The sequence below is a fragment of the Melozone crissalis genome, unplaced genomic scaffold (genome assembly GCF_028551555.1).
Source record: "Melozone crissalis strain CALT ecotype California unplaced genomic scaffold, PUWL_Pcris_2 ptg000005l_1, whole genome shotgun sequence".
NCBI lineage: Eukaryota > Metazoa > Chordata > Aves > Passeriformes > Passerellidae > Melozone > Melozone crissalis.
The window spans coordinates 36,528,083-36,551,307 of record NW_026535783.1 but is presented as its reverse complement, the minus strand read 5'-3'; the positions used below and the strand labels follow the sequence as shown (position 1 = coordinate 36,551,307).

The window sequence follows — 23,225 nt, the reverse complement described above, 5'->3', positions numbered from 1 at the left end:
AAGGGTAACAGCAACAATATTAATAACAAAAGATATAAGAAAATAAATGATCCACAGAATACCAGACTGCTCCATCTGCCATGTTTTCTCCACTGTGAGGAACCCCTTATTCCCTGAAGAGAGTCCCTTCCCCCTGTGCCTGCCAATGATGTGAGGTGGTACAGAATAACATCCCTCCTAGGTACTGCAAAAATTTAACTTGTCCTGGATGGAATCAGGATGGCATATATGACAGAAATGCCAAGGGAACAGGATCTTGGCTGCTTAAGTTCTGAGAGAGACAAATGCAACTAATTTGTGATTTTTAGAACCCTGTATTCTAATTACCTACACTAGCACTTAAATTTGAAGTTCCCAAATCACCAGCATTCAGTACCTTTTGAGAAAAGACTTGTAGACTTTTCCCCCTTTTCACAAAGCAGGGGGAAAATATTTTCTTTTTTGGAAGAAAACTCAGGAGGCCATTTTGTCCAATGTCCTTGCTCTAGTGGGCCACCCAGTTTGCTGAGAATCACATCAAGACAGCTTTCAAGTATCGCCTGGGATAAGACTATCCTACACAGGAAGCTTGTTCCACTATTTGAGCATCCTCACAATGACCATATATATACATATATATATATATACACATATATGCTGCTCACTTTCTCCACCCCCTTCCCCTTCTTCTTCCCCTCTCTGAAAATGGCACCAAGAACTGGAGGAGCAAACGTAAAAATTAAAAGATGAGGTAACAACAATGGAAGCATCAATGAGAGAAGGAAGGAAGCAACAATGACATTAATAACAAAAGGTAAAACACAATGGAATAATTTATATAGAAAGTGCAATACCAGACTCTTCACCTGCCACAGTTTTTCTCCCCCTAGCCTGACCAGAAATGAGGGAGTCTCTTCCTCCAGCCCCTGACAAGTGATGAGATGGTATCAAGTAACAGTAGGGTCTGGCCAGGCCCCCTTCTGTTTATGGTAAAAAATTAACCCTGTTCTGGCCAAACCTAGGGCACCTTTCTATGTATTAAATGGTTAATGCAATTTCCTCGATGGTTTGTTCTCTTAGCCTGTCAGCAGATACCACTGGAAAGAGCCTGGCTCTACCCTCTTCATAACCTCCCTTCAGGTATTTGTATACATTGATAATGCAGGCCTTTTGAGCCTCCTCTACTCCAGACTCGCAGTCCTTGCTCTCCCATCATTACCTCCTGTGAGAGGAACATCAGACCCTTCAACATCTTAGGAGCTCCTCACTGGACTCTCTCTGGAAGGTCCATGACACTCCTGTACTGAACAACACAGTCCTCCAGGTGTGCAGGCCTTGCCAGTGCTGAGGAGCGGGGAAGGATCCCATGCTGACTACTCATGAACACTCCCTCTTCAAATAGCCGCAAATACTTCCCAGGATTAGTTGCTTGATCTCCTTATCAGGGATCACAGTGAGACTGACCAGCTTGCAATTCCCCAGATCTTCCTCCTTGTTCTTCCTGAAGACAGGCAGGATATCTGATTTCCTTCGAATATACCTGTCCCAATCACTATGATCCTTCAAAAATTATTGAGTGGCTTCACAGTGACATCAGTGAGCTCCCTTAGTACTTGTGGGTGCATCTTATGAGGACCTCTGGACCTAGGTAAGAATAGCTTGCTTAGGTATTCTCCAACCCATTCCTCTCCCACCACAGGCAGGCTTTCCTTACTCCAAACCTTCCCCAGTGTCTGGGTCCCTAGCACACCAAGAGCTGATCTTTCTAGTAAACGCCAAGACGAAGTCAGTACCTCAGCCTTTCACACGTCCTGTGTCACCAGGGCTCCTGTCCCATTTACCTGTAGGCCCATATTTCCCCTAAAATTTCGTTTACTACTTACACACTTACAGAAGTTCTTTGATTACCCCAAACCCACTGACACTATCTTTTCCAGGAATCACTAACTCAGCTTTAACCCAGCAAGCCTATCTACAGCTTTAAGAACGGGCAACTTAGTAACCTGGTTACTGAGCATACAAATTTCTTTAGTGACCCAAACTATTTCATGAATTTTAAATTCTTCAAGTCTTATTATATGTCTCCACCAGAGGAGAAATAAGAAAAATAAAGTTAGGAAGAAATACTTACAGTTCTTACTGCTTTACCTCACATACTTTAGGTCTGTTTAAAAACATTTTTAATACCACTGCAAATAAAATAAAAAGAAAAAAAAAAAAACAAAAAAACCAAACCCACTTTGAAAGAGACAATTGAGACTTAAGACCTACTACTGAATTTTATGGCCCACAGTAACTACCAAATGACATTAAAATTGCTAGTGTTTATCCCATCTCCAAATGTGGAATATAGTCTAACTCTGTCTGTATTGTTTTCTTTCAAACATTGAAGCAACTGAATTAACACAAGAGATCTCCAACATATTCAGATTATTGTTACAGTAATGTCACAACACATCAGCATTGTTTTTGATAAGTGGAAGAACATTTTTGAAAGAATCTTTACATCACTTGAGAAACAGCATTTTTTTCCCAAAATAAAAAGAGAATATAATAAAAGTGTACTACCTTGTCACTTTACAGCTTGACTCAATTAGCTCATTTTCAATATCCAACAGATTAGAAGGCAGGTTGTATTCCAAAGGTGAGGACATTCTTTTTAAACGCAGCAAGCCAACACAGAACTTTGCTCCCATCTCCTCCAGTTCTCTTGTACCTATCTGCAATCCCTAATTTGAAAACAAGATTTAAAAATACAAAATAGGTACAGGCAGATTGACACACAGATATTGTAGAATAGCTCTTTAGGTTAATATTTTCTTACTTTATTTAATATATTCTCTTGCTTTTAAAGACAGAACAAATCAAATTTGTAGAATAAACGCTTAGAGTATCACAGAAGACTCAGGAATACCTACATGATTCCTTCATGGCTGAACAGACACATTTTGGGAGCTTTCTAGTCTACACTTCTAGCACCCCAAAATTAACAAACCTTTTCCTAGTAGTATTGGAAAAAAAGCAGAGATAATGTCTAGGTTCATAACTATAAATTATTTTAAAATAAGAATTTGAAATACAAGATTCCTCAATATAAATTTCATCAAACAGAATTTTAAAAAAGGAGAGAATTAATACCATAGCAGTGATCAAATTCATGCTATGTTTTGACACATAGGTAAGACTACCTAAGGCAGCAGTTACTCCATGAGACAGATGTCCCTTCCCTGCCTATAAGTTAGAAGCTACATGTGTTAATTCTGAAAGCATTTATTCACATATTTAGTAATTAAAACTAACAAACAGATTCTCAAAAGCGATAGCTCTTTTCTAACTTGAATTACATAGCCAGGCATTTTCCTCTGCAAAGAGTATTTAGAAGTTAGAACTTAAGTAATGCTCTCCAAGTTTACATATCTAATAAATCCTCCCATCAGGTAATTCTACATTTTTAATTTAGCCAGAAGTGCAGTATTTAGGGACATAACCTCTGACCTCAACTACTTTATAAAAGGAGTGTAACCTAGACCGAGCCTCAAGAGTTATGTAATTGGCTACTACTAACTGTATAGACACTAGTAAATTCAGTGGCACAACTCCACTCAATTTCCCCCTTTGCAAATTCTGTATCTCTGGAGAATCTAAAAAGACTTTAGCTTGGATCTTCTCAACCCCTTAACATACAGAATAGTTAAAAAGAACGCTTGACAATACAAACAGGGAAACAGAGGAGCCAGGAATTGGTGGTAAGCTAAGTCATCAGGTATGAAAGAAGCAAAAAAGAATGAAGCAGGAATCATTTTACCAAAAGCCAGGGAAAAAACACATAAGCTTTGTATGTGTTGCCACACTGACACTGCATTTTAAAAGAAAGTATGTTGCTCCAGATATGGTACAGCCCACACATTCTCCATGCGCTGATTTGAACATACTTAATAGAAGAAAAGTTTGATTTTTCTTCTGAGTTCTTTTTTTGCCTTGATAGTACTCATAAACAAGGTGCTTTTTAGTAACAAGAAAGATAAATCTATATCCATGATTCTGAACAGGGCCATCCTCCAGACAAATGGTACTGAAACCTGTTAGCAGTGAACAAGAGTTGAATACTTGAGTATTATTCTTAATAGTAATACTACTTACCTCTTTTATAATGCTTTTGTGCTGTAGGTTTCAAAGCACTTATTAATAAAGGAAGAATTATCCTCACTGTACTGATGGAGAAATGGAGGCAGAGAGGGTTGAAGCGATTTGCACAGTGTCTCACAGCATGTCACTGACCCCGCTGGGAACAGAAATCAGTTCTCCTCACTCAGTGCAGTACCTTATCCACAGAGACCAATTTTGTGGCTTTGTTTTGTATTTGTTTGGACATCATTAACTTTCGAAGACCCCAATCATAGCTGGGGCTCCACTACGCTAATCACAGGAAGACACAGTCCCTGCCCCAAAGAGATTAAAATAACATTAAGGTCAAGAGGCAACAAAGTATGTAGAAGAGGAAGGGGAAAGGTAACAGTAATCTCACTGTTACACAGGTTACTAATGTGCACAACTTGATGGTTCAGAAACTTTTCCAGTTATCATCTGCATTTGTTGCTGAAGAATTTATCGTTAGTTGGCAGGTTCCTTATAGACAAGGTATGTCTAATAAAGTGTCTCTAAGTTGAAAAAGGACAAGAGTACAGCATGAAGAAAAGTGCAAAGACAATTGTTATAAAGATAAATAGCGTGTGCATGTTGTGTGGCTGCTATTTTTAGCACAGCAGAAAGAGGATGTAACTAAAGAGAAACCTAAATGGAGCAGACTGGATGTGGATAACTGGGAAACACCTGAAGGATAAACTTTGAAATTACTACACTGAAGGGTCTACATAATTGTGCTAAAAGCCTGATGCCAAATCTTGCTTTGCTTCCATCATTTCCTTTAATCATAAGGGAGAATGTAATATAACAAAAATGCCAAATACAAAATTTCCTAATTGATTCTTCCATCAGCCAAACCTCTTCATTTCCCTGAAACAAGATCCAAAGTCTGGTTCCAGAAGTCACCATCACCATCATCAGTTGCCCTTGCTAAGGGACCTGAGGTCAACTTCATTTTCACTGAAGCCTTGATTGCACTATTTTCTTTATCTTCTAATGATCTTCAACAGTTGTTCTGGTACCTTTAACTGAGACTAAGCTACTTATGTGCTACAGGCATTGCTTTTAAGCTCAAGCCACCTCATCGCAGCTTCTTTTTTTTAAACTAAATTTAATTTCTTCTTTCTCTACATCTTATACCACTATCTTTCTTCTAGACAGTAAAATTTTAGATGGAGGGTTGAAGTCTTCCTTACTAAGCATGTCATGAAGGTGTCTTCATATCAATAGACTATCTCAGTGATTAAATTTTGCCAATTGAAAGAAAAGACAAAAAAAACAAAGGCATAGCAGACTGTGACCTCAATGGAGAAGAATATTCCTATAACACCTACTTAGTAAAAGGAAAACAGACATATAAAGATTTGTCGAAGTCAATTGGTCAGTAAAATATCATGTAGATCTTCTGATTGCTTATTCAGCAGAGGTTACAAAGACATAATCATTTCTGAGAACTCAAATTCTAAAGACTGAAAAATCTTAGTTACTGAGAAATTTGTTAACCAAATCCTTATTTCCTGAAGTCTTCTCTTTATGAGCGTTGTAAGACTGCCAGATAACAAACCCTTTTTAATTAACTTAAAAGTCAAGCAATACTTTCTAATGTATTAATCTTCAATCAGCAAAGTGGCTTGAATCATTGAAGACATTGTTCTTTTGTCTGGCATCTAAATTATGCTCCATAGTAGATTCTGGAGAATTATTTCACCTGAAAGTTTGTTTTTCCATATTCTGAATCACAGATGACTGACCTATATTTGCAGCACTTACTGTCAGCAGACTACAAAGATTCCATATGATCAGCTCAAAAAAAATGTGCTTCCAGAGACAACTCTAACACCAGAGATCCTAAACAGAGGTAAGACTCGCTAACTTCCGCTCAACAGCTTCCTGGCTGGAAATAGTCTAGATTCATCATTGTCCAAATAAAATAAATTAGAATAAAAAGAAAAATTATGTTCATCTTGGCAAAGACTCAGTATTTCTTCCACAAAGAACCAAATTGTTAAGTAATCCTTTTCATGCTTTGAACAAAATTCAGCAAGGATGCCCAACCACAATAAGACTAGCACAGCATTTCAGACCTTTATGTTTCAATCCCTCAGATCTGAACTCTCATGTCCTTTAGGATGGGAAGTAGGAGGGAAGGGAATTTCTATAGTACAACTTCTCTCTGTTTTGAAATAATCTATTTGACATATGTAATCTAATTTATACTGTAAATGTATTGACAGACTTACTGGCCCTACTCCTTCCACAAAATAAATCTCAAATAAACCAAATAAATCTAAAAAAAAACAAACAACACAACAAAAGCCCCCACAAAAACCGTGGGCTTAAGCCTTTTCATCTTTTTCATCTTCTCACTGGAGAAATGCACCTCTTTGATAAGTACAGTCACCTTGACTTTTTAGATATATTTTCTTAATAAGTCTGAGCATTATCATAGTGAGAAAAAATTAACAATCTTCCTGTATATTCAGAGGATGACTAAGTGCTCACAAATTGCTTTACTCCATAAAATGAATGGCAGAAGACTAATTTAGTCTCATCACTTAGTTTATATGACATAAAAGAATGCTCTTCCCTTGAGTAAATGATTCTTCCACAAAATTCAGCCATTTTTTCTTTCCTTACTGAAGAATAGCTTTGGAGGTTTAAGCATCTTGAAAGTTTGTCCACAAAGCATCTTCAATTCACTTTTCTGAAGTACTTCCTGCAGCAACACTGCTAAAGCTGTGCGGGTCCATGTCTAAGAATATTTTCAAAATTTCAAAATAAGCAAATTGGATGAGCCATCTTTTTTTAAAGCTCTATAATAAGCTTTATCATCTGAGGAATATTCTGACAACAGCAGGAACGCATCTGTTGTTAATTGACAAAATGTAGTGCTTACAGGCCTACTGAAATTCTCCACAAAACATCTGACTTCCTACTCTATAGGGATATAAGCACAGATGTTGGAGCATACATTAACATACTAAATATATCTTGTTCAACTCTTTTCTTTTTGTTTCTGTCCCACTCAGCCTTCTGATCCTCTTTCTGTCAAGCACCTTATTTGAGGCTTGTGGTCATTTTCTTGATTAGGATGCCTAAACTCAACTTTCAAACAGAGGAAATCCACTCCTTCCATGCATGGTGTCTTGTAGTGAGACACTACCAACAGAGTCAGTCACCTTTTGTTTTCAGGTATGCAGCCCTGTTAACACTTCTCAAGGAGAGAAAATTAAAACAAATTTTACATCAAGAAGCCACACAGCTATGTGAGTTCAGAGATGATGTGTAATTTGTAGTGCTAGTAAGCCTGTATCAAAGTGTTTTAATTTGTAAGCCTGTTTCCACAGCTATATAGGAAAATTCTGTAAGGGACGCTGCTAAATATCTGTTGAAGAAGCATGATCTGCCTTGGTGAAGTCTGAAATTGCCGTATGTAAAGGAAATTTTTATTATAGTATTGGCATATACTACTACCCAATCCTAATAATCTGTTGGGCAGAATAGTTCTGGTTTTTTTTAACTGCATGCATACACATGTGCTACAAGCAATGATTAATATTAATCTTGTTAAAACAGCCATAAGCATAATTGCTATGCAACCTACAAAGCTGAAAATTGTATCATTTCATCCTAACATTAGCCTACTCAGACCTTGAAAGGTTTCAAAAGCCTAAAGCAAGCAAGAATTGAGCAAGCAGGGTTACAGAAGAAGATACCAATGCAAAGGGAAGAAATTAAAAAGTAAGAAATATTATCTGATGTATCCTCTTACTTTATACTTGCCCTGGTCACATCCACATAATGTGCTTTCCATTGTGTAGCTCCTTTGTACTCCTATCTCTCTCCAGACAACAACTCGTGCTGTAGATTCCTTGGACTTTTCCACCACAAAGCTGCAGCTGCCCATGCAGAATGCAGGGGCAGTGTGACTCAAGATCTTGGGGAGTGCCTGCAGGACAGCAATTTGAAAAAAAACAGTCATTCTTTTATTTCCCATATGGATGGAAGTGAAAAGGGACCATGTAATCACAAACCTTTACCAGAAAATTTGGTGCAGTTTGCATTAAAAAAATAAGAAAGAAACAATTCTCCATCTTGAGTTTTCAAAACTCAGTGTGTTCAAGTAATAGTGTCTTCAGGCCTTTTCCTAGTTTTTAAAATCCCTTTTTTCAGGTTCAGTCACTAAAATTGTTAGTCATGTGGATAAGGATCAGGATACAGGATACATTAAATACAGAATTCTCCAGCTAATCACCATCCCTCCTAACTCACCAAGCTAAGTTTGCTCAAATTAAGTGTACCACATACTCCACATAAGTATTTAATTCAACTGCAGATTGTTTCAGAAATCCCATTGACAGACCTAACAAAAGCAATATTTTGTTAACATATAAAATTCATTTGTATTAGCAAAGCACTAGGTGCATATTTCACTTCAAGCATGTGAATCAAAGTTCAGTTCTGTTTACATGACAGTTTCAGTGAAAAGGTCACACAAATATACATACTTGACTATTGCTAATGACTGTTCTTTCCAGTTTTTATTTGTGTCAGTTAAGACGAAACACATGACTGCTTCAAATTTATTATTTCAGAAGTAATACATAACCCATTAGTGCAGGCTTTCCCAAATATTTTGGTCCACCTTTTTGAAAATGAAATAAGGGCTTTTTCCAACAGCCCTTATTGACTACTGTCTTTTGTGCACTACAGTAGTGCACAATGAAGTGACAAAACCCCGCATACATGTGTTAGAGTAGCAGACATGATTTACATCTGGCTCAATATCCAGGAAATCACACAAGAAAATCAAGAAGCCATAGGTTTTGTTTTGTTTAGTTTTTTTTTTTTTTTTTTTTTTTTTGGGAGGGAGATTTGAAGAGAAAAAAATAACCAGAAAGCATCTATACTCAAGGATGCATAACAAGTGTTTTAACATGCATTCACATGCTTTTGAAGTTTAACTCTGAATCTTAAAAAAAAACCAGAGCCTGCACACCTATAGGTAACACAGGTTTGCAGTTCCCATGAGGCAGCAATGGAGGGAGACACACAGAAGAAATAGATAACACCCCAAGGACCACATAATTCTCTAAATTTTTTGCCTTTTTGAAAACTTATACAATGCAGAGGATGTGTTTGTGCAAGTTTATTATATATACCTAATTAGGGGCACATGTCTTAACTACACATCTATATATAAAGGAATAAATAAAAATGTATCTTGCATATTTCCATATACAAAAATAAGTATCTCTCAGAACAATCCAGTTTTTTTGCCTTGTTGCTAGAATATTGTTTGCCATGCCTCAATGACTTGTTTTTCAATCTAGCAATTATAAATGCACAGAAGCAAATTTTCCATCTATTTTCTATAAAAGTAATATTAAACACAACAAAAAGTAAATATTGGTGTAAAGAAACAGAAAAAAATAATGCACTCTATGTATAATGTTTAAAGCTCCATGAAGTGTACTTTGAAGTACACTCACAAACTAAACAGGTGATTTTAAATAAGTCTGCTTATGCTACAGAGTCATTATTTGCACAGGATAGGATCAGGATACTATTTGAAAAGGATGTTCCAAACCCATGCCAAATAAAAGGTACAAAAAAGGTCAAACTCACCCTGTAAGCAGGGTCTTCCATCAGGTCACAAGAGGCAGCATTAACACTTGTATGCCACATTGTCTCTTTGATGCTGCAGCCATACATAAATACATTCTTTTTACGGGAATGACCATGATAATCACAGTAGACCTATAATAAATAATTTGGCAAAATAAACTCAAGGCATATGGAATCAAAATTTTAAGAAAGTAACAGAAAGACAATTTTTTTATTAGTACTGTTGAACGTTCCAAAGAATTAGGCAATACAATCCCTTGTATAATTAACTCTCATAAAGACAAAAAGTGTGTGATTCATCTAAGGAAGGTTTAACCTTCTAGCCTAGCCAATGTAACAGATTTTCATCTACAGGTTTGCAGAAGACCAGTTCTCCAAGTCAAATTTAAGTGTGACATGGTTTACAAGACCATTTCAAAATGTTTAATTTATAGACTAGCTACATAGACAAAGTTAAAAAAATTCAGAATTGCTTACACACACATACTTACCAAAGGCAAACGTTTTATAGCAGCCAGATATTGCAGTAACCCTTTAGCATGGTAAATAGTGGGATGCAGATCTGGATTTGGATTTTGCCACTGTCTGTTTAAATCTTCTCCACTTAAAGAGCAACGGTGGCTATTGTGGGGGGGTGGAAAAACGCATGATGTAGTCCGTATTATCATACTTTTAAATAAGCCTCCCCCCCACCTCAAGTTTTCCTCATCAACACTGCTTCTTTGGAAGAAGTCTGGCAAGAAATAAACTTCAATTTTCTAACATGTCAAATAATAGAAATGTTTGGGGTGCTTTAAGCTATGTTACAGAAACTCTAAAAATAAATTAGAAGTAGCCTCTTAGGTGAAGCCAAATGTAATATTACTTATTTGCTGTTAAAACTGAAGGCTTACAATTCTACCCAAAGTCTAGTTCAAAATCAGTAATTTCATACATATGGTATCTTTACAATTTGGTGTCTTCAGTAATTTAGAGACTAATGTCAACTAGAAATCTAATACTTGAAATGTGAAGTTGTTAGGAGATATGGAGCTGTGAGAAAAACAAGGACAAAAAAAACTGAAACAACCCAGGAAAGAAAAAGATCATCTCTGTATTCAGTCAGCTATCAGCAAGAACTTCTAAACTTGCAGGATTTCATGATTATGCAGTCATCTTCACTACATTTGCCTTTAGACTGTGTCTGCTGGGGCAGCCTTCTTAATTGTCCCTGTATCCTTAATTATTTTATTACAAGTATTCTAATATATACATTCTTTCACATATATAAAGACAAGGTTCTACTGAAATCTATTATTAGTTATACTTTTATTATTTTGTTCACAAAACCTTTTAAAATAGTACCTATAGTAGAATGGAAACTGTATTTCACCATAGCAAAATTTCCTGCAACCAAGTAAATGTAAACTGCTCAATGTTTACTCATAGCAGTTTCAACAAGTTCTGAAATACCCCTTATATTTATTGAGAAAAGTGTTGAAATAACTACTATTAATAACTTCAATCAAACCAGGATACTCTATTACCCTCTCTCTTGTACACCTATTAACTTCCCAGCTTTTAAAAAAAATTATGTAAAAGACTTCCTTAAATATAAGGCACTTCCTTTTTTTATGTACACCATGAACTTGTTTAGCTTTTTCCAAATGCAGGTCTGATCTCATAAAACTCCTACAGAAATCCAAGACAGAGAGACAATTAAAATTTCATGTCAAATTGCATAGGAATGATTATCATCCATGAACAACTGGAAATATTTTTGTAAAACTGAAATTTGTCAAGGAATGTAACTGCCTTTTAAGAAGCCAAAAATCCTAGCCATATTGCAAATGTTGCTTTTTTATCACATTAAATATTGCATTTGCACTTTTGCAGGATCGGTTTAAGACTATTTCTTTTTAAATATTGATGTAAAGAATTAGAGTACAGGTTAAATATTTGTGATTAAATATATGCTTACTTTCCATTGATGACACCATCTGGATTGAGCATGGGAATAATTTTGAAAATATAAGATTCCCGTAAAGACTGTGCATTTGGACTATTGCTCATAAGGTATTCCAGTGTTCCCTTCATAACCCAGCTTGCATTAGTCTCTCCAGGATGCACACGAGCAGATAGGAATATATAAGGACGATTCCCTAAAAGAGATATCCACAGAAATTGCAAAATATTATTTAAGCTAAGTAAACAGTTCATTGATTAGAAAAAGAGCCAATAGCCCACTGCATTTATAACAACACAAAAAACATTTGTAAGTTGAGTGTTACTGAGTATTATTGGGTATTGATACAGCTTGCCACAACATTTTTGAAAGGACTGCTAATTACAAAACTATTGCAATGGAGCTTTAAATTTGATCCGACAATTACACAACTAATTTGAGCTGGCAGTTATGATTCAACTTTCATTACTTTTTTCCCAATAGCCAAGAAAAACACTGAGGTGGACAAACAAATCAGGAAATGGCAAAAGCTCACTTCAAATCACAATAGCTAGATATTAGCTTTATGAAAGACTTTTTTGACAAGCTAAAAACCTCAGCATTTTAAGAAAAAAGTTACTTGTCCAGTATTCTCTTCCAAGAAGTGCTGCCTGCAAAATGGAATGTACAAACCTAGCAGCAAAAATTTAAAATACATTAATATATACTCTTACATATATATACACTATATATACTCTTACAGATATTTATTTCTTTATTTCACTACCACAAGTAAGTATTAATAAATACAAAACAAATCCTGAATGCTGATGCCTCTCAGCTTCATGAAATTTATTAACCTTATTTTACATTGCTATTTTTACACTGCGTAGTGGTTAAGACAAACTTTTTTTCTACAAATACCTAGTTTTACGTTATTTTCAGTTGATAAGAAAGAAGAGTTATACTTACTGAACTGATAGATATGTTCATAGTAATTGGACTCTGGCATGGCTGTAATAGTGACTAATGGACAGCTGTTGCCAGCCAGGGTCTTACAGAGAACATCATGACGAAAATATATCTGTTGAGGGTTGTGCATAGATTCCAGCTTCCTAAGATGCATCTTCGTACCAAAAATAATGAAAAAATACTTCAAATTCTTTGCAGTCACATATGACAGAGTATTTCAAAGGTACTATTTAACAGATCTTTCTTTTCGATGTTCTAAACAATATACAAGTTTCCAGGATAATTTTGACCATGAAATACCATTTTCTACATCTCTGACTGATTGAATACTTCCCTTTACAGAGTCTGGTTTTCCAACTGCTTTGAGAAAGAGGAAGGAAAAGAGGGTAAATTATTGTACACAGACGGTATTATAAAGGTATATGGAAGGTAAGAACCTCTGCTTCATTAAGGTTATCTGATCAGGGACCTTTTTGCTGCAAAAAGAGGCAATAAGTAAAGGAAGAATCAACACATGGGAACAGAGAGCTGAGATGTAATGGAAACCATAGCAAAGACCAAAGTCACCAGTCTCTCTTTGAACAGGTCATTAAGAACCTACAGGCAATGACTTGGAGAGAGTCGCCTGATAAACAAGCAGAATGGGGTAATTTGGGGCATTCAAGAGGGGGGTGTGGTACCATACAAAACTCAAGCACCTGATTCCTACAGTGTGCCCTTAGCCATCTCTGCGCAGCCTTACTCTCTTCCCTGTGCATCCAAGCGCTATGTGGACTAGTGCAACTAAAAGGACAGGTGTAAGTCAATTTGGGGTCAACAGCTGGAATGCACAAGGGTCTCAGCAGCAGTAGCTGGAGAAACCAACCTCTTGGGAGCATCTCTGTGGGTACCACAGGCTATGTGTCCCAGGTCCCAGCTACTGCTGGAATCAAAGCAGACTCCAGCAGCTGGAGCTGTAAGCGCTCTTCACTCAGTGGTGTCAGCAAAGAAGCAAGGGGATGTCTCACTGCCAGTAACTGCAATGGGTAAAGGTGCTGGTATCCAACCACTGAGGAGGCAAGGACAGTGTGTCCATCAAAACACATCTGATGGGACAATTAGTGTTGAGTTTCTCAGTGACAACACCTGAAGCAGGAAAATGGGTTACACGACCATGTGCCTGGTAACAGCTGCTAGGGATTGGGTGGGGGGGAAGCATACACATTTTCCCTGTAGCCAGCGTATGTGGCGGCACATGAGAAACTTGCTAGTAAACTTCAAGGTAAACTACCCAGACAGTATAGGCCCCAGTCAAGGGAGGGGCATCTAGCAGGCAGACAGTCCACGCTGGCATCTGGGCAGGGCCACAAGTGCAGAATGTCTCTGAGATGAGTGTGCAAGTGCAAGCATCTGTTTGCTAGTGAGCATCAGGCTGGACTAGACTGCAAACTGGAGGCCTGCACAGCAGGTAAAAGACACCTGGGACTGAGGCAGAGCTATGGCACAGACGGGCCATGCCAGTGCTCCACAAACACATTTCTAATTCTAGAGAGTGGGCCAGCTTGTACTTTTTCTAGTGAACAGCAATCCACACCAACTGCAGAGGAGGATGGGGTGTCTGTACCTGCTGTGCAAATCACTGTAGTGTTACACAGGGGTGCGCCTTGTCTGTGCCAGTCCGTGCAGCCAGCCCTGCCCAGCAGGAGTAGGCATGCACAAGTATGTGTGCATAAGTCTCTTTCTCTCCCTGGGATACACACTCAGACTTGCTAGTGAATATATAAGCAAACAGGAAAGCAGGAGCCATGTCCATCAGCCTGGGACAGAGACCTCAGATACCTTGGTTGGCCTCCACCAGTTGGGCAGGAGGAACCTCCAGGACCAGGAGCTGCTGGAAGCAGCAGTTTCTTATGACAGCTCTTAACAGGTACCTCTTTCAAAAGCTGGCATAGTTTAAAAGTGAAAAGCTGCATTTAAAGCTGCATTTAAAGACTGCCCACTGAATCCTCTGCTTTGCTTTTATTGCTGTAACAGAGGAAAACAAGAGACATTCTAGCCAAATGAATTTTGCTTAGTATTAAAAGGCTCAGAAGACTTATTTAGGCAATTCATACATCTAAAAAGATCTCTAATTATCTTAGTTACAGCAGCTTTAGTTATCAAAAAGTATACGTAGAACAGCAGGATAGAAGTCATTTAACACAAATATTCCATCAAATTAGCATGGTTTCCAGTCAATTATTACTGAATCAAAGAAAGCATAAGGTTGAAAGGGATGAGAGTGGGCCATCTGGTCCAACCTCCCTGTTTTAAGCAGGGCCAGGGCCATCTTATACCACATTGCACAGGATTGTGCCCAGACAATCCCTTGAACTCCCCAGGGATGGAGATTCCCCAAACTCTCCTTGCAATCCGTTCCAGGGCTTGGTCGCCTGCACAGTAGTGAAATTCCTTCCCATGTTCAGGTGGAACTTCCTGTGCATCAGTGTGTGCCAGTTCCCTCTGGTCCCAGTTATTAGCACCACCAAGGAGAGCCTGGCTCCATCCTCTTGACAACCCCGCTTCAGATACTTCCAGAGGTTCCCTCTCAGTCATCTCTGCTCAAGGTCTTTCTTCATAAGAGAGATGCTCCAGTCACATAATCATCTTTTGATACCCAGGAAACCCATTAGGCCTGTAAGCATCAATTTTATTTTTCCTGGGACTGTTCATAAGAACAACCTATACATTTTGTCAATCTAAATACTAATATTATGAAAATTCTCCCTTGAAAGGAGCATTTTGAACTTCAAAAAAAAAAAGAAACTAAATTAATTCAGTCACTAATGCGATATATTACACTAATATTATAAGTATTCATTTATGTAATAGATACAGCTTCTCACCTTTAAAGTTGAGTATGTATATGGATAATGGTAAGCAAAGTAGCACACATCTTCTTTGTGTTGGAAAGTCACAGTGAATGTAATTGTGTAATAGGATTTTCCTTTCTGGCCCCCAGCAGCAATTGAGCTTCTTGAAAAGTGATTCCTAAATCAAAAAATGAAGGTAATACACACATTAGAGTAATTCTTTTTCATACTATTTATTCTTCTGAACACACATTCTAAGAGTCAGAAGGACTTTCAGTGACTGCATTTCTCTCCTATGTACATACAGGTTAAATACAGGTTCCCACCAGCTTTAAAGATACTTTATTATAACAGTGATACACACATTCATTTACATTGATAAAAGGTGAGCAAACAAAAACAAGCAACAAAATAAAACACAAAAATCAGGAAAAGTAAGCAAGCAAAGAGCTACCAACCAAGAAGGATTACATATTGATATGCTGCACCATCTGATCCTGTGTTTTAGAACTCCTCTACAATAATTCCACCACAAATTACAGAAGGCTCATCACAAGGACTATGAGACCAGCATTACTGGAAGTTACTAATAGGATTTCAAGTAAGCATACATCTATACATTCCCTTAAAAGCTTCCCAGAAACAGTGTCCAATTTCTAAGAAAAGTATAAAATATTAACAGCTTAAATATAAGTGGTGTGCTTACAAAATGAGACCTTGTATATTTCTATCACACATATTACTCTCTGTAGTGACTCAGAAAAAAACCCCTTTTCACAACAGAGTAACAGAACTATTAAATGCACAAAAAAGAACTTCTGCTCAAAAACTGTACCTCATGTTAATCTTCAGTGGAAGATTTGCTGTATGTTTGGCCTGTGTGTGTACTTACTTGTAGTAACAAATATCTGTCCCAACACGAGTCCAACACGGTCGACAACGCAGTGCTTCCTGAACAGAATACATGAGGGGCTGCATACCTGAAAGAAGAAATGCATCTCACTTTAATCCTTACCATTAAACAGAAACTTATTAGCAGAAACTTACTGACATCACCACTTACACACAAGTCCACAAATTACTTATTCACTCACTATCTGAGTGTATTTTCATTAATGTCTGGGTATTGTACTGTGTGCTTTTTAAACCAGATGACAAAAGATTGCTGATTTTCAGAAAATAACAACTAAAGAAAAGAGCAAGACTTGTTGAAGACCAAAATTGAATGATTAAATGAAAGCTGAGGTTTGCATGAAAGGTGGATTACAAGCAGTGTTCAGTTCCACTCCATCCAACTCACACTATGACAAGGCATCACAGAGTACACAAAAAAAAAATTGATGCTATCAATTATTCATGTAAATACTTAAAAATAACTGATATTTCAGGACAATTTTTTTAACAAGTAACTCTTTAAAGTCTATTTTTTGATAGTATACTTACATTGAATACTTAATATGAAGTTAGAGGAGAAAAAATACATACTAATTGAGTATAATTTATTTATAATCTAATTATTGGCCAACCACACTGACTGATTCAATCAGTGTATTAAAAAATCAAAAGAAATTATTAAGTATGCACAACATAAAAAAAAAACTAACCTGACTGATAAGGATTAGTAAGTAACTTAATACCATCTTATTACTGGTCAAACTACCTAGTGTTCTGTGACTTTATCAGTGTGGAGGAAAGTGTACAACAAAGGAGAATACAGTATTATTTGGTAACATAATTTTGAAGCTCAAGGTGGGAGGAGAAATTTCTTCCTTCTTAAAGGACAAATTTCAGAATATATATCAGGAAAAAACAGTTTTAAGCTGAGTGACATACACACTCCCAGACAAGAGGAAGAAAGGTATTTTCAGCAATTTGTAAACGTTTGAATGAGGCACACACTGCAAACACTACTTAATAGAGACAGTGATGTTCATTTAAGAACCCCAGTATTTCAAAGTAGATTTACTTTTCCTTACCATCAATAAGACAAGACTGTTTTGGAAACTCCCCTTATGTTCACATCTACCCCTATGCAGAAATGGATTAAGGATGACAACTGTTGTTCTTCTTGATGTGAGTGAATCAACAGGCTTTGTTGCTGTCCTCCCCTGCACAATGGTCCTAAGACAATTGTAGTTGCAGCTCCCAGTAAATTTCTTCTGCTTCTGCCTCACTTACAACTTTATTTAAAAAGCTGACAGCCCTTGGTTTAAGATGCATTTCTTCTTTTTAACCACAGCTATCAAAACATTTTCTAGCAATACTATTAAAATAAAGAATTTAAACTGGCAACATGAATACTGCTAATCCTGTGGAGGAGGAAAGGAAACAGCTGAGGTAACTCAGCCATAGGTATTTTTTTTTATATTTCTTCTCAAAGAATGGGAAACATATCTTACCATAGTTGAACTGACTGTTTGACTTTTCACAGTTGATGATGTTAAACCGGTAACCAACGCCAGTTTTCATTCCACTAACTTCAAAGTAGAACCACTGATGATAATGATTGCTGTTTATATCTGAGTTCAGAATTAGATCATATTCATTTCTGAAAATTAGCAAAAAAGATCAATGACCATAAAAAGCAGAAACAAAATGCCTAAACCATGAAAACAAGAGTTGAAAGATCTTACTTTCTGATCTGAATAACTTTGCGCAGGTTTCCAGATTCAAACTTGGAATTAAACTTCAGAACATCTGCCTCCTCTGGTACAGAAAAGCTATGAGTAGAAAAAGAGACCAAAATGAGTAAAACAAACTTAGCTAAACCAAATAGCTTTATTTTAGTCCTCACTTGTCAATTCAGAAACTATTTTGATCCTTCCTCCAAATACAGCCCAGATAGCAAAAGCACTGTTATGTCAGATCAAACTTTGTACAAAATCTGCTGTAAATATTACGAGTCACATCACAGAGAAAGTAGAACTGGAGTATTAGAGTATTACTTCAATATTGTTTACAGAAAGGTAGAAACTTACCTCGAATTATCAAGGTCATACACAACTTTATCTATAATGTCATTTTGATGAATCAGCCTTTCAATATCTTGACAGATTTTTGTCCTAAAAAAGAAAAGCAGAGTTCTCACTTAAATTGTCATTTACTGTTTCCAATCACAAAAGAGGAATTGCCTCATACAGGAAAACTAATGGAATTGACATGAAGACAGGGTACAGTTCAGACAGACCTCAGCTTCACTGCCATTTATACGCGCATAGTCAAGGTGTACTTAAGTTTAAACACCTGCATTCAGAGCTGCCTGAATCCCGTATTTGTATCTGAGGGACCCAAGTTTTCATTCACACAACTCACTTGGTTTTATCTGAAGGAAAAATTGCAGTTCCATACTTTATAATAGAAGCAGAAATTACTCAAACATTACTTATGTTAATGCTTTAACACATGACAACACTTGATAACATTAGTAACTTAAATGAATCCTACCATAACCAAAATTAAAGAGTTTTAGGGAGTAGCTTGTACAGTGAGTGTGTTAGTGAGCTAACTTTTCACCTCTGGAGATCTAAGTTCATTTATCGACTACGTAACAAACAAGAAAGAATTTGGTGATGCCAGCCAAATATGAGGTGTGTGCTTATCCAGATCATAAAACCATTGCACGACTGGCAGTATCTAGGTCCTGGCTTGGAAAAGTAACAATGTGCTGCAGTTCAAGCATGAAAAATAGTGGCAGAGCTGTGTGGAAAAGCTTGCACAGCACCTGCAATAAGAAGAAAAGGAGGTAGATTAACAATGAAGAATATAGAAACAGAATGGTAAAGTACATTCAGGCTGGAAATTCTCAATTGAATTAAAATAAATTCTCTTAACAAATGAGAAACAGAAGGTAAATGCACAACTCTAGCACATTGTATTAAATTGAAATTAACTTATTAAATTGAAAAAGAAAAGTAGTCACAAGTTCAAGTTCATCTGACAATATTGTGACAAGGCTGACTCACCAGAATCCACCTGAATAGGTTCAGCTCAGGACAGATTCACAGATTTTTGACCTTACACTTGATCTTAGAAAACTCATTTGATCTTGGCATGCCTCAGCTCTAAAATGCCCTAACACTTCCTAAAATCACAGGAGTTTTGCCAAGACAAAATCCATCAATGAAAATCCATAGTAAGTATTTTATAAATAATAACATCATTTAAATACCATTATAATTACCAGTGTAGATGAAAGCAAAGAAGATGCTCATGAGAATGTATTCAAGATGCTCATGAGAATGAGAAGTAGTAGCAGACATTTTCACATTCCAAAAAATGAAGATAAACTATTTAAAGAAAATTCAAGGAAAAAGAAATCTAGAACCAACACTGTTGATGTGAGCCCTGTGCTTAGAGACTACTCCTTTGAGAATCCTGCTGATTAGAAAACACTAAAATGTATGGAAAAAAAACCCCAACCCAACTAAATTTTTAAGGAATAGAAATGCCCAAATTTATAGGGTATTTTACTATATAATAATTTTCTTCCTAAAAGACAGAGTAGTATAAAACACTTCAACTACAATCAATAGAATTTATCCTAACAGTAATATATTGGTGAGATATTTGGTGATAATTACATGCTACTAAATTTAAAAGAGAAAGAAAAAGCACTCCAAAGCACAAATTCAAAAACATTTAATCTCCTGGCACATTGCAAGAGTAAAAAAAGCCCTAAATCTTACATTGCTCTAATAAAAATAAGAAGAAAATCCATTAGGTCACACCTTAGACCCCACACAACATTTTCTCAAATTACTTGGATGGATTAAAACAACTATTTATTTTCTAAGTAAGACGTACCCAATGAGCAGTAACTAAGTGCTTACAGGACAAAGAACATAAATCACACTGACTATCAAGAGTTAGGACACACCTTTGTAAGACTTAAAAGCTTTTCCATATCCCTTACCAAACAATTTTTACAATCTGCTATAAACTATGAAAGCATGAAAAGATTATACAAGTTATCAGAAGATTTTTAAACAAGTTATCAGAAGATTTTTATGTTGCAGTAACAAGATTGAATTGTTTGTAGAAAATGGAATTCTTAAAACAGTTTTCCTTAAAAAAGTGTTGCATGATTTTTGATTCAAATTTAGCCATATTACCTGGTATTTCATTCTTGTTCCCACAACAACTCAAAAAGTTACTTTCAACATAAAAAATACAACAAAAATAGAAAATTTCATGTCAAAATATACCTTAAAATTATCTTCATGATCTAGAAATCACCCTTGCATACAATCGTACAAGGTTTATTTTTCCAGTTGTTATATATCTAACAATGAGACAAATTGTATCTGACTTCACTCAATTTTTTTATTCAGGGAAATTCAGAATTATTAATTACTACAAAAACATACATAAGGATTTGCACGATTTGTTTAAATGCAGTTCTTAGGTGATTCCTGACTCAAGACTATCTCCCTTCTAAATCAGCTGAATCTAGCCAATAAATAATCTGCTAGGGCAGATTCTCCTCCTTCAACACTGAATAATATGTTCATTTTGCCATTAGTGTTCCAGAACTTGTCATTCCACTACAAAGATCACTTTTTTGTTACTTGTGTGAAACAGCTGAAGGACTTTCATTCAACCAGCTAAGGACACTTAATCTCTTCATCATTTTAATATCTAAATATAAATACAAAGAAACTCATGAAGTTGGTTATAGTTATGAGTATAAAGGTGAAGGCACTCAGTCCCATAATTTTTTAGGCAAGTGGCAAGGTCTCATAGCTCTACATGTTCTGCTAGTGTACTCACATGTCTTTACAGTAACTCACTATGTAATATTACCTAGCTTTTCATAGCACTTTTGCAAATCATTCTGAAAAATATCATCACTCTTCATCATCTTCTATTATCTCTCAGTGAAGAAAATAAAAGGGTGTGTTGATATGTTTTTGTTGTATGTCATTTTGCAGGACCTAACTCAAAGTGGATCTTCTGCATTTGTTAAGTCTAAATTCCCTTATACTACGAACACTAAAGCAAAATACTTTAATGTATTAATTTTTTAACTATTTCCACTATGTTTACCTGAAAGACAGATTTTTAGTTCAGCAGAGAAAAGAGGTGAAGAATCTTTTCAGTTATTAACTGCCTTATCTTTGCTAAGACCTGAAAGAAGCACTCAGGTGAGGATTTTTTAGTTTGGTTTCTGGTGGGTTTTGTAGGTTGGCTTGTTATTTTGCAAACTGCAAGATTCACATGGGAAATGAGGGGAAGGCAGAAAGGGAAAATATAAACTGAATTTCATATTTAGAAATTGAATTCCAGAATTAGCAATTACAGAACCAGACTGTGTTCCTCTTTATGGCTCTGCGCTGATCAACGCATACTCACCTACCTTCAAACTGCTTTTCACTGGAAACAGTTTTAGATGCCCAAGGAAACAGTGCAACATTGATTGTTAATCACGGCCATAGCTAGGGCTGGGTGCGACCTCTGGAGATCATCTGGTTAATCTCATCCTAAACACTGTTTCTAAGTGTTTGGTAACTCTGGTAACTCACCTCTGCACTCCATATCGCCTTTCCAGAATAGGTTCCTTAAATGGGGGTGGAATATGTCCAAAATAATCTGGATAGGCCACTTCTGAGTATTCCGGAATAGATTTTGTGTTCTTCACCATTTCAAGATAAAGATCACAGTCATGAACTGCCGATACATCAGAAACTTGAAGCGTGGCATGTTCTCCTGATGAACTAGATCTGGAATCCTCCTCCTCCTCTGAATCCACTCCAGTGCAGCAGAGTTTTCCCAGCTGGACAGATGACCCTTCAAAGAGACTACCTCCACAGGGTGAAACGTGCTCACAAGGTTTACTAGAAGCAAGTGTGGTAATGCCAGCTTTGTTTTCCTTCTCTATTACACACCCTGTACCAGAATATTGATCATTTTTTGCACTGTTCTGGAGACTGATTCTGTCCAAGCCTTTCACAATTTCTTGGCTTAGACACTGGGATGATGGAAGCATGTTTCTCTGATCATTTTGCTGATGTAAACTACCGCCTTTCGTGTAATCTTTCTTTGGTAGCTCCAGAAACACTGGCCTTCTATTGCATTCCTCTGTCAATAAAGGACTGCACTCCTTTAAAGCAACTCCTTTTGTTGATGGGTTTGCTACAGCAGAGTGCTCCTCACTGGCTGTAGGAACAACAATAGGTCCACTCAAATTTGCATCAGGTACAAAAGGCTTTGGTTCCTTGGAAACTAAGTCCCATTCCTTAAAAAACAAAGGTGAAAAAATAATTTAAAAATTATTAACAAAAAAAGTAAACAGTTCTCAAGTTTCATGTATATTAGAAACACTTGTCTTTCCTTGTTTTAAAGGTAATTAAAAGGTGACAGCTGTTATAAGGCATAGGAGCAATGAAGTTTGTCTTTTACAAAAAGGCTTTAAAGCAATAACAAGCAGCTCATTAAAAACAAAGTATAAAGTCAATGCAATTGCCTGGATATTTTAACTACTTATTTTAAGTAGGTGTACAGCATTTGAGGAGATGTCTAATACAATTAAGCACTCTCAGAAATCTCACATCCTTCTTCTCTATTTTCCTTTCTGCTGTATACAATAATCAGTCATCAGAAAGAAAACAGTTTTCTTTTACGGCTACCCAAAGTTCCCCCTTCTCAGTAAGACTGAAGCAACCATAACACCTAACTAAATAACCTACAATAAAGTACTCCCATATGTAGGTCCAGAACTGCAGACCCCTGATTCTTGCCTAGAAGAACTA

General features: G+C 36.5%; 1 protein-coding gene across 5 annotated transcripts in view; it reads right to left on the bottom strand.

Annotated features, from left to right (window-relative positions):
- AGTPBP1 (ATP/GTP binding carboxypeptidase 1) overlaps positions 1 to 23,225 on the bottom strand; it is a 62,313-nt gene that overhangs the window by 11,579 nt on the left and 27,509 nt on the right. For 4 of the 5 annotated variants that reach the window (XR_008483268.1, XM_054281155.1, XM_054281165.1 and 1 more), the window contains exons 15-26: positions 21,999 to 22,711; positions 18,456 to 18,539; positions 18,111 to 18,197; positions 17,877 to 18,025; positions 16,370 to 16,457; positions 15,511 to 15,655; positions 12,647 to 12,800; positions 11,711 to 11,891; positions 10,242 to 10,371; positions 9,751 to 9,882; positions 7,895 to 8,071; positions 2,548 to 2,708 (exon numbers count right to left, since the gene is read on the bottom strand). Coding sequence is in view for 3 of the 5 variants with exons in the window: in XM_054281155.1 (XP_054137130.1) it covers positions 2,548 to 2,708; positions 7,895 to 8,071; positions 9,751 to 9,882; positions 10,242 to 10,371; positions 11,711 to 11,891; positions 12,647 to 12,800; positions 15,511 to 15,655; positions 16,370 to 16,457; positions 17,877 to 18,025; positions 18,111 to 18,197; positions 18,456 to 18,539; positions 21,999 to 22,711 (2,201 nt within the window). In the remaining 2 variants the exon portion in view is untranslated. Of the gene's footprint in view, positions 1 to 2,547; positions 2,709 to 4,119; positions 4,262 to 7,894; positions 8,072 to 9,750; positions 9,883 to 10,241; positions 10,372 to 11,710; positions 11,892 to 12,646; positions 12,801 to 15,510; positions 15,656 to 16,369; positions 16,458 to 17,876; positions 18,026 to 18,110; positions 18,198 to 18,455; positions 18,540 to 21,998; positions 22,712 to 23,225 lie in introns of those variants that run through there. The other variant, XR_008483269.1, reaches the window with a different exon arrangement.